Source organism: Pecten maximus, chromosome 8, assembly GCF_902652985.1.
Source record: "Pecten maximus chromosome 8, xPecMax1.1, whole genome shotgun sequence".
Classification (NCBI taxonomy): domain Eukaryota; kingdom Metazoa; phylum Mollusca; class Bivalvia; order Pectinida; family Pectinidae; genus Pecten; species Pecten maximus.
The window spans coordinates 23,242,702-23,255,985 of record NC_047022.1 but is presented as its reverse complement, the minus strand read 5'-3'; the positions used below and the strand labels follow the sequence as shown (position 1 = coordinate 23,255,985).

Below are 13,284 nucleotides of genomic sequence, written 5' to 3'. Positions count from 1 at the left end.
AGATAACATTTTTATGTAACGGTATATGTGTCCTTTGTACATACACTGTAACCATGTAAGCTTAGTCCGCGATATTACCTCCAATAAGTTTCCGAAAAGGATGTTTGCTTTCTCACCAGGGAACCGCTCAATCATCTCTGTTAGCTTTCTTCTTGCTATATAAAGTTGTATTAATTTGATAAAGACGTAACAGCTTGCCACAGACACCAAACCTGATACCACAACAAGTGTGACACCCATCTTGTTTGTTTACTGATCAAAGTCAAAAATGAAAGTGGATCAACGTGTTGAAGGCGCTTGTCATACGTCTCGTGCGTATTTCTTTTACTTAGCTAGCAAACATCCTTCTGACATAGATTTGTCTGGTGCACTTCCTGTTGATGTTGAAGTTTTCTCATTGTGCTGCTTTTACACACAAAAAAAGACAAGTAACATGCATATATTTATGTTCTTAAACGACCGAAAATGATACTGAGCTCTCGGTATTGATATTTCATATTGTTGATATTATGGCGACGGCCCGACCCCCCGGGATCGAATTTGACCACCGGTGGACTGAAGGAGCCGAATGCCTGACATTGGATTTTGGTCCTTTCGAGACGGTCCATAGATGGAGGCGAATGCCAGAGTGTGACGAGTTTGTTGGAGCTAGGTCTGTATGTCTGATAACCAGTCATTTCGTACCATGATAATTTCGTAACATTACAAAACCTTTCTTACAAAATCCATCTTGTACCATTATGTCAATTACCTGTACATATACCATATGAAAACAAGTGTTGTGGTTATTTTGTATCATACACATAACACTAAATGTATGTGTTACAGGTTTTAAATGTAAATACAATCAAACCTGTTTTTTCACAACAACCAGTTTACGTGAAACTGCCATAAGTACCTTGTCGTTGAACATAGCATTCAGTAGACCATTTTGTTTATAACTTTTCAGAAGTAAAATTTATGCATAGGTGCTTAGCACGTTTATAAGGCCAAGACAGACTATAGACTAACATATAGAGACTATAATCGGTCTTGGACATGTAAACGTGCTAAGCACCTATGATTGATGCATACACTTTTATATAAATCTTTAAGGGTTAAATCTTTATAATTATTAAAAGGACTGATCTATTTAAAATCCAGGAATGAAACATAATTTTTTGGAGTCCAAGACAAAGCATAACTCAAAATGGTCTAATGAATACAAAAGTAATTTTCTTTTTGAATACTTGTTCCGAAATATTTCTAAATGTATTTCTCAAATTATCTCACTTAATATCTTTCTTAAATAAAAATTACACAGTAATTGATTGATCATGTTTGTAATGCTGCTTAGTTCTGTTGTGACAAGCTTCTTATACTAATTAGTTATAGAAAAAAATTCTGACCCAAATTGAAATCCAGATTTTTGTGGCAGTTTACAACTTTTTATTAGTATTATCCAATTAAAGATGGTGTCAATATAAATGCTAATACCAACAGCTACAATTAAGAAAGGCATTACTGGCTTTCATGTGAGTAAATCATGTTGACATATATGACCAGTGTTTGTTATCAAAGTGATTAATAGGAGTGCCATTTGCTTTTGATTGTTGCTTATTTCTAATGGAGTATATAATGTCTGGTGTCACGTCAGAGGAAAATCTACATACATGCACTCTATATCATAATGTAAGGTTTGTCTCAATTATTATTTCAGTTCAATATAATTATCTGATAATCATTTATTTGAATTAGTTCAGAAATTGAACACCCTTACCTAAAAATATCAGGAAACATTGTAAAATTTAGCTAAAGCCTATACAGCTATGCGAATAGAGAGGATGAATTTAATTTCTCATATGTTACATTGCAAATTCACTGCATTGTATTATTACTTTTTATTCCAGACGAAGTAAACATACTGTCGTTGCTTACAAGGAAGCTATCTATGTGTTCGGGGGTGATAATGGGTAAGTACATGTACATTCCCCACAGTGACTGTATAAAGTCAACTGGTTTAGTCATTGTTGGTCAAACATACATAATTATAATTATACAATAGAAAATGGGCAAATAAGACTGAAGTACATGTACATATATGATAGTCATACGTCCTATAATCTCACCACCAGAGAGGTAGTGGTGTAACGATTCACCAATGCATAGATGTATTGGATCGCAGAGTGGTGCATCGATGCATTGTCTATCCTTGATTTGTATCGCCACACTTGAAAATTTGTAGTTATCTCCCTTGACCAATGTTAGCTTACGTTTTGTACCGATAGATACATAATACATAGTGGTGTAATGATTCATTGATACATCGATGCATTGGATCGCAGAGTGGTGCATCGATGTATCGTCAGTCCTTAATTGGTATCGCGATACTTGAAAATGTGTAGTTATCTACTTTGACCATTAATGTTAGCTAAACATTTTGTAGTAAACAACATGGCTGACAAGGCCGTTCCAGAGGCTTCTAAAAAATTAAAGCTGCCTGTTAAAGTTTTTTCAAATCCAAATTATCTAAATTCTAGAATGCTTTGTGGGAAACGGACAAAATGTATGTTTTTTGGCAACAAATGTAGACAAAGACTCTAATATTTCTGAAATACCACAAAAACCAATATGACTACTGTATGATGGAATACCAGATATCTAGGTCATCAGCTTCTCATATATTGTGATACGTATCGTATTGGTGACCCCTGTATGTATCACCATACGAATCGTATCGCTACCCACTTTGCGATACACAGCTCTACAGAGAAGTACAGTATTCCACTAAATGGATATAAGATCCACTGAACTAATCTTTAAATACATTTTTTATGAGTATACATCCAGCCATTGCAATATCATTTAGTCTGCAGTTTTCTTACTATCTAACCATTATTTAACTCTGGTCTATGTTGTGGTTGATAGTCAGAATGATTCCTTTTTTAAAAACTGGAAAGTTTAGTGATCTCTATATTAATTGGCATTCACCCATTGTTTTAATTACGTAATAATGATGAGTTAGGTGTCATAGAAAGAATATACACAAGTCAAGAAGATTGATAATTAAATGCAATAAAATTTTCATTAATTTTTACTTATTTTTTAAAGCAAGTATAAGTTTTGACAGCATTTCCTGACACTCTATAGCTATATACTACAGTCTCTATCATATTTTCATGTAATAGTCATGCTAATAATTAGTTATTGATTAAAATACTCATCACTTCATCTCACACATTGACATATATATCAGTATATATGCTAATTAAATGTATATATTATTGCTTAAACATATTTACAATTTCCACTACAGGAAGAATATGCTAAATGATCTGTTACGCTTTGATGTTAAGGACAAGTCCTGGGGAAGGTAAGATTCATTTGTCTCCTATGTATTTGTTTTATTATCATATTTATCTACAAGTTCCTTTGAGTTTGCTTCAACATTTTACACATAAAGAACAGCTGACTCTTAGAAAAAATAGATTGTCTTTTACCGTATATATTGTACATATGCATTGAATTTGACAGAAAAGGAATGAACATGCATGGATTTTCACTGATTTCAAATTTGTAAAAATAAATTTTAATATTGGTCCAAAATATTTTTGTTTTTAACAGAGCCTTCACCACAGGTTGTCCCCCAGCCCCTCGATATCACCACTCTGCTGTAGTACACGAGGGAAGCATGTTTGTCTTTGGTAAGAACCTCTTCATTAATATTTGGCTGATTGTACTGTGGTTATTTTTGTAGCACAAATAGTATTTCTCTACCAAATGCATTATGATTGTGCTTATGTATATGCATATATTTTCTAAAGATATTTCTAAAAATTGATGACCTTAAAAGTTTAATCTCCTGAAAAGAAAGTTCTTTTTAAAAGTACAAAACATTTACTGTATAAAATATTGATGAGATATGTCTGGAAAATTTTTGATATTATATATTCTGTATATCTGTTTAATTTTTTCTTGCATGGTAGGAAAATCAGCCCAACATGTACATGTATATACAGGTAAAAGGTTAACTTTGGGAGAATTTGAGTAGGTTTCAAAGATATCATATCATGAAACTGTATATGATATAATGAATTCTCAAATATTATTATCTGAATTAGTATATATAGAACACCTGGAGATATTTGTTGTTGTGTGTATTTGGGATAGGCGGATACACTGGAGATATACATTCCAACCTAAACCTCACCAACAAAAATGATCTGTTTGAATACCGCTTTGCTACCGGACAGTGGGTGGAGTGGAAGTTTGAGGGTCGGTGCCCCGTGGCCCGTGCTGCTCATGGTGCTGCCATCTATGACTGGAAACTCTGGATATTTGCGGGTTATGATGGAAATGCAAGACTTAATGACATGTGGACAGTTCCACTGACGGAAAGTGCCAAAAACTGGGAGGAGGTACCTATTCACAGCCATCAAATTTAACTAAGGATATTTGTTTCTGTTTATTGCAATAGATGAAAAGAAATTTTCCATCTATATATGCATAGCATGGTGATTTAAATATCGTTCTTTTATTTTTTTCAAACTTGATTTTATTTTCAAACTTGATTTTATTTTCAAACTTGATTTTATTTTCAAACTTAATTTAGGTGAAAAAAACAGAAGTTGATGCATTTCAATTATTTTAAAGTTCTGTCTAAAGGTTTGTATTAAAAGACAGGTTTAGATATTATTATATAGGCATGCCGTGAACTTTTAGGAAGTCGTACTGTAATAAGCCATGGGATAGGGGTTAGATTTGTACTGATCTGCTATAGACATCGGTGGACTTTTAGGAAGTCGTACTGTAATAAGCCATGGGATAGGGGTTAGATTTGTACTGATCTGCTATAGACATCGGTGGACTTTTAATTATCAGACATGGGCATATTAACAGATAGTTATTTATCTGGTATTAAGCCTGTGTCTGATAATAAGCCAACCCATATCTATTGCAGTTCAGTGAAAATCAAGCAAACATTATGTCAGTGACTGCAATTAGCTCACCCTGTTATCATATTGGTTCTCTAGGCTTATTGCATAATAAAGACAGTAGCTGGCAAATGTAAAGTTATATTTCATTTGTAGGTAAATCAGACATTCCCAGCTACCTGCTGTAACTTTGTTGTATTTTACAGGTAAATCAGACAGGTAACATTCCCCCTACTTGCTGTAACTTTGTTGTATTTTACAGGTAAATCAGACAGGTAACATTCCCCCTACTTGCTGTAACTTTGTTGTATTTTACAGGTAAATCAGACAGGTAACATTCCCCCTACTTGCTGTAACTTTGTTGTATTTTACAGGTAAATCAGACAGGTAACATTCCCCCTACTTGCTGTAACTTTGTTATATTTTACAGGTAAATCAGACAGGTAACATTCCCCCTACTTGCTGTAACTTTGTTATATTTTACAGGTAAATCAGACAGGTAACATTCCCCCTACTTGCTGTAACTTTGTTGTATTTTACAGGTAAATCAGACAGGTAACATTCCCCCTACTTGCTGTAATTTTGCCCTTGCTGTAGCCCGGGACTCCATGTATGTGTTCTCTGGACAAAGTGGCGCGAAAATTACCAACAACCTCTTCCAATTCAAATTTGATGCACAAGAGTAAGTCTAATGTTATAATGATCAAAACTGATGGTTCTTCTATCAGTTAATCAATGTACCTTTACAAAAATATCAAAATAGATTTATCAGAATGTCCAATCAGTTCTTGAAATTCAAAAATTTGTGAGGATATTAGCTGGTATACATTGTTAAAATGAAAGATCTTCTCCTGGAGAGGCAGCCATCTCATTTCTTTGATTAGAGATAAATTTGAAATTGAAAAATAATGTTTACAGTAAATGTACATTAAGAGCACTGTAGATACTGTATAATTCAACATAAACTTTCAGTCCAAACCCAGGCTTTAAGTATTATTATAATAGTCTCTAATATTATAGTGATTTGAAACACATGTACATGTCTGTGTACTTCATTGAGGAAGTGTTTTAGTATTGATATGTCCTCTGTCCCTTCATGCAACAGATGGACTCGAATCTCAACTGACCATATCCTGCGTGGGGCCCCACCCCCTCCTGAGAAACGGTATGGTCACACAATGGTAGCTTTTGACCGCCACCTCTACGTGTTCGGAGGAGCTACAGGACAAACTCTCCCTAATGAATTACATTGGTATGTAATTCTTCATCGAGTATGTTTTGTTTTTTAAACATTACGGTTTTAGTACATTTCAGCTTCCCTGTCAATGCATGGGATATTAAACATGGCATTGACCTATTTGATATTTCTGCTTTCACAGGTAATGGTAGATTTTTACATTAGAAAATTAGGTTGATAAGCATGCAGCTCTCAAATTCCAGACACATTTATATTTGACAAGAACCGATGTGTTGGCAATATTAGACAAAGGTTTGTAATTAACTATAAGAGTTATGTCCCTTTGTGTATTACAGCTTTGATTTAGACTCCCAGACTTGGTCGGTGGTTGATCCTTCCAATGACAGTCAGGTAGGTCACAATTTTTTCACATTATCGTAAGGAAACTTAAAATAAGAAATGAAAAATATGTTTGAAAATTGTACCTTTAAATGTTTAAGAAAGAGATCATTGAGCACTGCATAAAAATATAAATATTTGTATATGAACCATTAAAAAGTGAAAATTTGTTTTGTCATTCAGAACTATAAAAAGGGTATATGTATGGTGACACTACATCAGAGTCATATACAATGTATGTTATAAATGGGTTCCCTCCCCATTAGGTCTATACAGATTGAATGGAATTCCTGAAAATCATCAAAGTCCTTTTCAATTTCATTTCTTCAAAAGGCTGATGTCTTAAACACAAACCAATGCCTGTAAATGTCCAATCAGGTGCTACATGAAAAATCAGCCAGATTTTGATACAGGTTACTTGATTTATAAAGTACATAATATTCTAATACAACAAAATATAAATGATTTTGTATTTCTGTTCACATTCAGGTTCCCGCGGGTCGGCTGTTTCATGCTGCGTCGGTCATATCTGACTCCGTGTATGTGTTTGGAGGTACAGTGGACAACAATGTTAGAAGTGGAGAGATGTATAGATTTCAGGTAATAATGGTCTATTTCTGTACCCTGTGAATTAAAATCTAAGTAAATGTAAAATTCATGTCAAATTGATCTGTATATTACAATCATTTTTAAGTCTGTGTAACACTAGTAAATACTAATTGTGATACTTTAACTTGAATAGTTGAGCATCACCCTGGATTGCCAGAGGTCCTGGGTTTGAGGCAATGAAATAAATATTAACACATTACAACCTATGTAAGATTTATTGATCAAAAATTCCTATACAGTCTTAACTGCCTGAGTATAACCACTCTCTGTCTGATGTGACTGACCTGAAGACTGCCCAATATCACTAATTATAAGTATTCAACATAATTGGTCTGTATTCAGTCTGTATAATTATGTACTTTTCTTAAATTCTTACAAGTTTAAGAAGAAATATGACTTGATTAATTTCAAATGGTTTCACTGGCAATTTTATATCATCTGGGCGATATGGACAGAAGATATTGTATTAGTTTATCGTTAGTCCATGTGTTCGATATATATTTCAGTTCTCCAGTTATCCAAAATGTACGCTACATGATGACTATGGCCGGCTCCTGGAGAGTCAGCAGTTTACAGACATAGACTTCATCGTAGGAAAGGTATTCTATGGGCCTTAGTTAGATACATTTTGACCCACTTATGGATTAAAGCTCAAATAGTGTAATTGACTAAAATTTCAACAATATGTTTTATTGGATCCTGTAAATATGCTGAAGAATTGAAAGAATATCCTTAAACTCATGTACATGTGTGCCAGAAATTTGATAGAAAAATCATATCCTGTATGTTAAAAAGTTTGAATGCTTGACGTAGAGTAATTTTTTTTTCAGGAGGAGGAAATCATCCCAGCTCACATCACCTTGGTGGCCGCCCGGTCGTTATGGTTACAGGGTAAAATTAGAGTTGCCAGGCAGCAGGTATATACCAAAGATATGGAAACAAAAATGTTCTTCACTATAAAATTTTACATATGACATCATATTTCATCAACTCGATTGTGTTTATGATTACTGAAGAGCAATTTGTCATGCAAGTACACACATTGTCTCTCAGACCTATGTTTGTAGTAACGGTAAATCCAAAAGTATCACCCATGTTCTCTGTATCAGTAAAACATTGACGCCCATGTACCAGTCACAATATATTACAGTTTTCAGCTGGCTGGTCAGAAAATGGCTTTAATGTCTGATAATCTAATATTACATACATGTAGCCAGGTATGAAAGAAAATAAATCTGTTACATAGGTATGAAGGATGGGTTGATATTCATCACCTGGGACTGTCCTAATTAGTGGCATTTATATAGGGATTAGATTTCACTTTTATGTTAACCATGCTTTTATGGAGCAATTCCTCTAAGAATATATTCTATGGGGCGCGCTAGCTTTGTCTTTGTGATTACAATATTTTTTCTTTGTAAATAAAAAAAAATCATATAAAAGTCGGACACAGTGGGAGGAGTCAATTATTAGAAAGCCAATGGTGACGCTTCACAACAAATTGAGTCTTTTTTTCCGCAGTAAAAAATAGTTCTGTTTTTTATTATGATATTAACATAAATAACAAAAACATTTGTTTTGCAGAGCCTCAACCACCCATCAAATATCAAAACATGTTAAGTATAGCAATACTAGAAAATGAGGCAATAACCATACCACCAATCAAAGTATGATACAAGTGCCTCCCACCCTCCTACACAGATAATTCTGGAATAGCCTAATAGTATCAAAGTGTTGGTGTATAGTCTATGTGTCTTTCGTTGGCATACAAAGGTATGAATCTTCCTGCAAAAGTTCATATTCACACCATAACATCACATAATCAAAATGTACACATGGTTTTTAGGTCACAAATCTCAGGTGACCGATGATATTCTAATCGCCTTTTGTCCGTTGTTGTCCATCGTGTGTCGTCCATCCATAAACAATTTACATTTTTGACTTCTTCTCCAAAACTGCTTAACCAAATTCAATGAAATTTGGCAGAAAACTTCTATGGCTGAAGGTCAACCAAAATTATGAATTATATGGTCCCCACCCCCCAGGGGCCTGAGGGGTGGAGCCAAAAAGTGTCAAATTGACTAAAACTTCAAAACTCTTCTTCTCTACTCTCAGATATGATGGAATCAAGCATTCTTCATAGATGGAAGGGTCTTATGGTGCTTTACCAAAATTGAGAATTTCATGACCCTGGGTTTTCATGTTTGCCCTGTGGAGGGGGTAAACTTTACTATAGTTTATATAGGGAAATCACATTTTTGACTGTTATTTGTTGGATTTGTATTGGAATTCATTCTAACCTGGTTAACATTATCAGCATGGGATGACAGCTTGATGGTATGCACATGTTGGCCTTGACTGACCCCTTGGACTGATGGGTGGGTCCAAAAAGGGTCAATTAGATTAACTGAAATATTTCAAATCTCAGGTAACCCTTAAGGCCCATGGGACTCTTGTTTTGATAATCATTGGTGTGGGTCAAAGTTCACTGCTTCTGCTCACTTTACTTTTATATTAACAGAAATTATTAGAGGATGAAGAAACTGCGGAGAAGAAAGTGTCCATACAGGTGAAGCTTTCTGACGCTGACCCGACAGCCTTTAGTATGGTATTGTCCTATATCTACACCGACAAGATCATGCCTACAGGTGACAGTAAGTATACACAGTTAAATATACCTGTCTCGTAACCTGGTATATGATAATATACTTACATAGTAGTTACATGATCAGTGAAATTCTTAATTCCAATAAGATATGTAGAACTTGACACAAAGTCATATAAAAGTATGTTTAAAATGGTAAGGATGTTAGAAAATATGTAAACTTATCTATTCTACAACAATTGTGAAACAAGTTATATCAACTTATATTAATCACTGTTGTTGGCCCAGATAGAAGTGTGCAAGGGGTCTAATTACTGAGGGAGGAAACCAGAGTACCCGGGGAAAACCTACATGTACGAGGTCGGGCACACAGGTGACCCCATACCTTTTCACTCCAATTAGGGAATCAACCCCATGCCGCCTAGGTGAAAGGCAGGTGTGTTATCACTGTGCCACCCGACCATCCAAAGATTATTATTTTGTCTGTCCAGCCTCTGTTCCCCTTCAATCCATACATTTTTCCTTCTTTCCATCCATCCACACTCTACCTTGACCGGGCTCTATCTCATACTTCAAAAACATGTTCACCTAGAGGAGTGGGTGTGTCATGTACCAAAAGTAGGTCACATTGACCTTCATCAAGGAAAACATTTTTGAAGGCTGTCTTCTATACTACTTGCCACTGGAACTTCAAACTTGGGGCATGGTTTGACCTATAGGTGAGGTGAAATATCATGTTTAAAAAGTAGATAACTCTGACCTACATTTTGGCCTTTGTATGAAAACTGTTACATTCAAGATAAACATCTTCACCTCTTAATTGTTGGTAAAAACTAAGACATCATCCAATTTTGACCAACTCTGATATTGATAGAATTGATGTATTTTCTCATATATTTACTACTGCAGGCCTGGGGAAGTTTCGAGGAATTCTTTTAAAATTAATTTTGATTCACAGTAATTATATAAGAAAGCATAGATTCTTAAGTGTTTTGATTCTACATTTACTTTTCTCTCACCCTGGACAGAGATATCCACAATTTTACCGGTGTGAGATTTTATTATCTAACTCTAGCCTAGGGTTGAGACAAGTTACACATGCTCTTTGCACATTCTCAACAATTGCATGTCATCACGTCAACAATACCACTACGTCGACCTGACAATACCACTACGTCACGCCGACAATACCACTACGTCACGCCGACAATACCACTACGTCACGCCAACAATACCACTACGTCACGCCGACAATACCACTACGTCACGCTGACAATACCACTACACCACGCCAACAATACCACTACGTCACGCCAACAATACCACTACGTCACACTGACAATACCACTACGTCACGCCAACAATACCACTACGTCACGCAGACGATACCACTACGTCATGCCGACAATACCACTACGTCACGCCGACAATACCACTACGTCATGCCAACAATACCACTACGTCATGCCGACAATACAATGTCACATCAATATTTCCTTGCATTGATATTAGATACATGAGAGGGTTAAAGAAAAATAATCATTCGCCCCAGGCCATTAGGGTGTGAAACAGGGAGATCTCAGCTCCCAGGTAAGATACTGCCAAACAATGGGCTTGAATCTTCCCTCTCTGGTTGATATTCCCATGTCTTAACCCCATGAGATTGAGGGATTCTGTTATTCTGTACCTGGTAAACCTCTGGTACACGTACCATACACTCATGTTTTCGTTAGCGTACATGTAGAACTAGCTGTAATGTACATGTGGGTATTTTGATATTATATGATATCATTGTGTATAGGACAGGAACACAGCAGTAACGAGGTGATATTACTGATGATGGATGTGTACAGACTCTCCCTACAGGTAATACACTAGGAAACAGTCAAATGTATTTTTATTGTATCTGTGTTATGGTATTAATTATATATAAAGTTCAAATATTGGCCATCCAACAACAGTATTTACTATCAGCTGTGATGAAAGTGAGGTTATGTATATTTTTTGTCTTTCTTCTTTAAAGTGCTGAGCATCTACAAGATGCTTATAGTTTTCTAAATTCACAAAATTATACCAACATAGATTAACTGTTAACACATTACATGTATGTACTGTATATAAGTATTGTACATGCACATTAAGGAGGGTTTGCACACTCTTTTGTTCCTCTTAACATTATAAACACCAATGTGAGGTTTGGTATGTTGTACACCCCTTTGTGTCCCCTTAACATTATAAACACCAATGTGAGGTTTGGTATGTTGTGTGCCCCTTTGTGCCCCTTAACATTATAAACACCAATGTGAGGTTTGATATGTTGTGTGCCCCTTTGTGTCCCTTAACATTATAAACACCAATGTGAGGTTTGGTATGTTGTGTGCCCCTTTGTGTCCCTTAACATTATAAACACCAATGTGAGGTTTGGTATGTTGTGTGCCCCTTTGTGCCCCTTAACATTATAAACACCAATGTGAGGTTTGGTATGTTGTACACCCCTTTGTGCCCCTTAACATTATAAACACCAATGTGAGGTTTGGTATGTTGTACACCCCTTTGTGCCCCTTAACATTATAAACACCAATGTGAGGTTTGGTATGTTGTACGCCCCTTCGTGTCCTTAACATTATAAACACCAATGTGAGGTTTGGTTTGTTGTGTGCCCCTTTGTGTCCCTTAACATTATAAACACCAATGTGAGGTTTGGTATGTTGTGTGTCCCTTTGTGCCCCTTAACATTATAAACACCAATGTGAGGTTTGGTATGTTGTGTGTCCCTTTGTGTCCCTTAACATTATAAACACCAATGTGAGGTTTGGTATGTTGTGTGCCCCTTTGTGTCCCTTAACATTATAAACACCAATGTGAGGTTTGGTTTGTTGTACGCCCCTACATGTGTCCCTTAACATTATAAACACCAATGTGAGGTTTGGTATGTTGTGTGCCCCTTTGTGTCCCTTAACATTATAAACACCAATGTGAGGTTTGGTATGTTGTGTGCCCCTTTGTGCCCCTTCACATTATAAACACCAATGTGAGGTTTGGTATGTTGTGTGCCCCTTTGTGCCCCTTAACATTTTAAACACCAATGTGAGGTTTGGTATGTTGTACACCCCTTTGTGCCCCTTAACATTATAAACACCAATGTGAAGTTTGGTATGTTGTACACCCCTTTGTGCCCCTTAACATTATAAACACCAATGTGAGGTTTGGTATGTTGTACGCCCCTTCGTGTCTTTAACATTATAAACACCAATGTGAGGTTTGGTTTGTTGTGTGCCCCTTTGTGTCCCTTAACATTATAAACACCAATGTGGGGTTTGGTATGTTGTACGCCCCTTTGTGCCCCTTAACATTATAAACACCAATGTGAGGTTTGGTATGTTGTGTGCCCCTTTGTGCCCCTTAACATTATAAACACCAATGTGAGGTTTGGTATGTTGTACACCCCTTTGTGCCCCTTAACATTATAAACACCAATGTGAGGTTTGGTATGTTGTACACCCCTTTGTGCCCCTTAACATTATAAACACCAATGTGAGGTTTGGTATGTTGTACGCCCCTTTGTGTCCCTTAACATTATA

The 13,284-nt window shown here is 35.9% G+C and overlaps 2 protein-coding genes across 6 annotated transcripts in view; one reads left to right on the top strand and one right to left on the bottom strand.

Moving 5' to 3' along the window:
* The window catches only part of LOC117332832 (cytochrome P450 4F2-like), a 51,244-nt gene extending 50,981 nt beyond the window's left edge, over positions 1-263 (bottom strand). For all 5 annotated transcript variants that reach the window (XR_004533791.1, XM_033891884.1, XM_033891882.1 and 2 more), the window contains exon 1: positions 79-263. Coding sequence is in view for 4 of the 5 variants with exons in the window: in XM_033891884.1 (XP_033747775.1) it covers positions 79-240 (162 nt within the window). In the remaining variant the exon portion in view is untranslated. The remainder of the gene's footprint in view (positions 1-78) is intronic.
* An 88-nt stretch (positions 264-351) lies between these two features.
* LOC117332831 (leucine-zipper-like transcriptional regulator 1) overlaps positions 352-13,284 on the top strand; it is a 28,647-nt gene continuing 15,714 nt past the window's right edge. Inside the window, exons 1-13 of the mRNA XM_033891881.1 lie at positions 352-652; positions 1,890-1,952; positions 3,296-3,352; positions 3,604-3,683; positions 4,150-4,397; positions 5,456-5,595; positions 6,019-6,165; positions 6,447-6,501; positions 6,979-7,089; positions 7,605-7,697; positions 7,929-8,015; positions 9,620-9,752; positions 11,505-11,569. Coding sequence (XP_033747772.1) covers positions 510-652; positions 1,890-1,952; positions 3,296-3,352; positions 3,604-3,683; positions 4,150-4,397; positions 5,456-5,595; positions 6,019-6,165; positions 6,447-6,501; positions 6,979-7,089; positions 7,605-7,697; positions 7,929-8,015; positions 9,620-9,752; positions 11,505-11,569 — 1,422 coding nt within the window. The 5' untranslated portion in view covers positions 352-509. The remainder of the gene's footprint in view (positions 653-1,889; positions 1,953-3,295; positions 3,353-3,603; positions 3,684-4,149; positions 4,398-5,455; positions 5,596-6,018; positions 6,166-6,446; positions 6,502-6,978; positions 7,090-7,604; positions 7,698-7,928; positions 8,016-9,619; positions 9,753-11,504; positions 11,570-13,284) is intronic.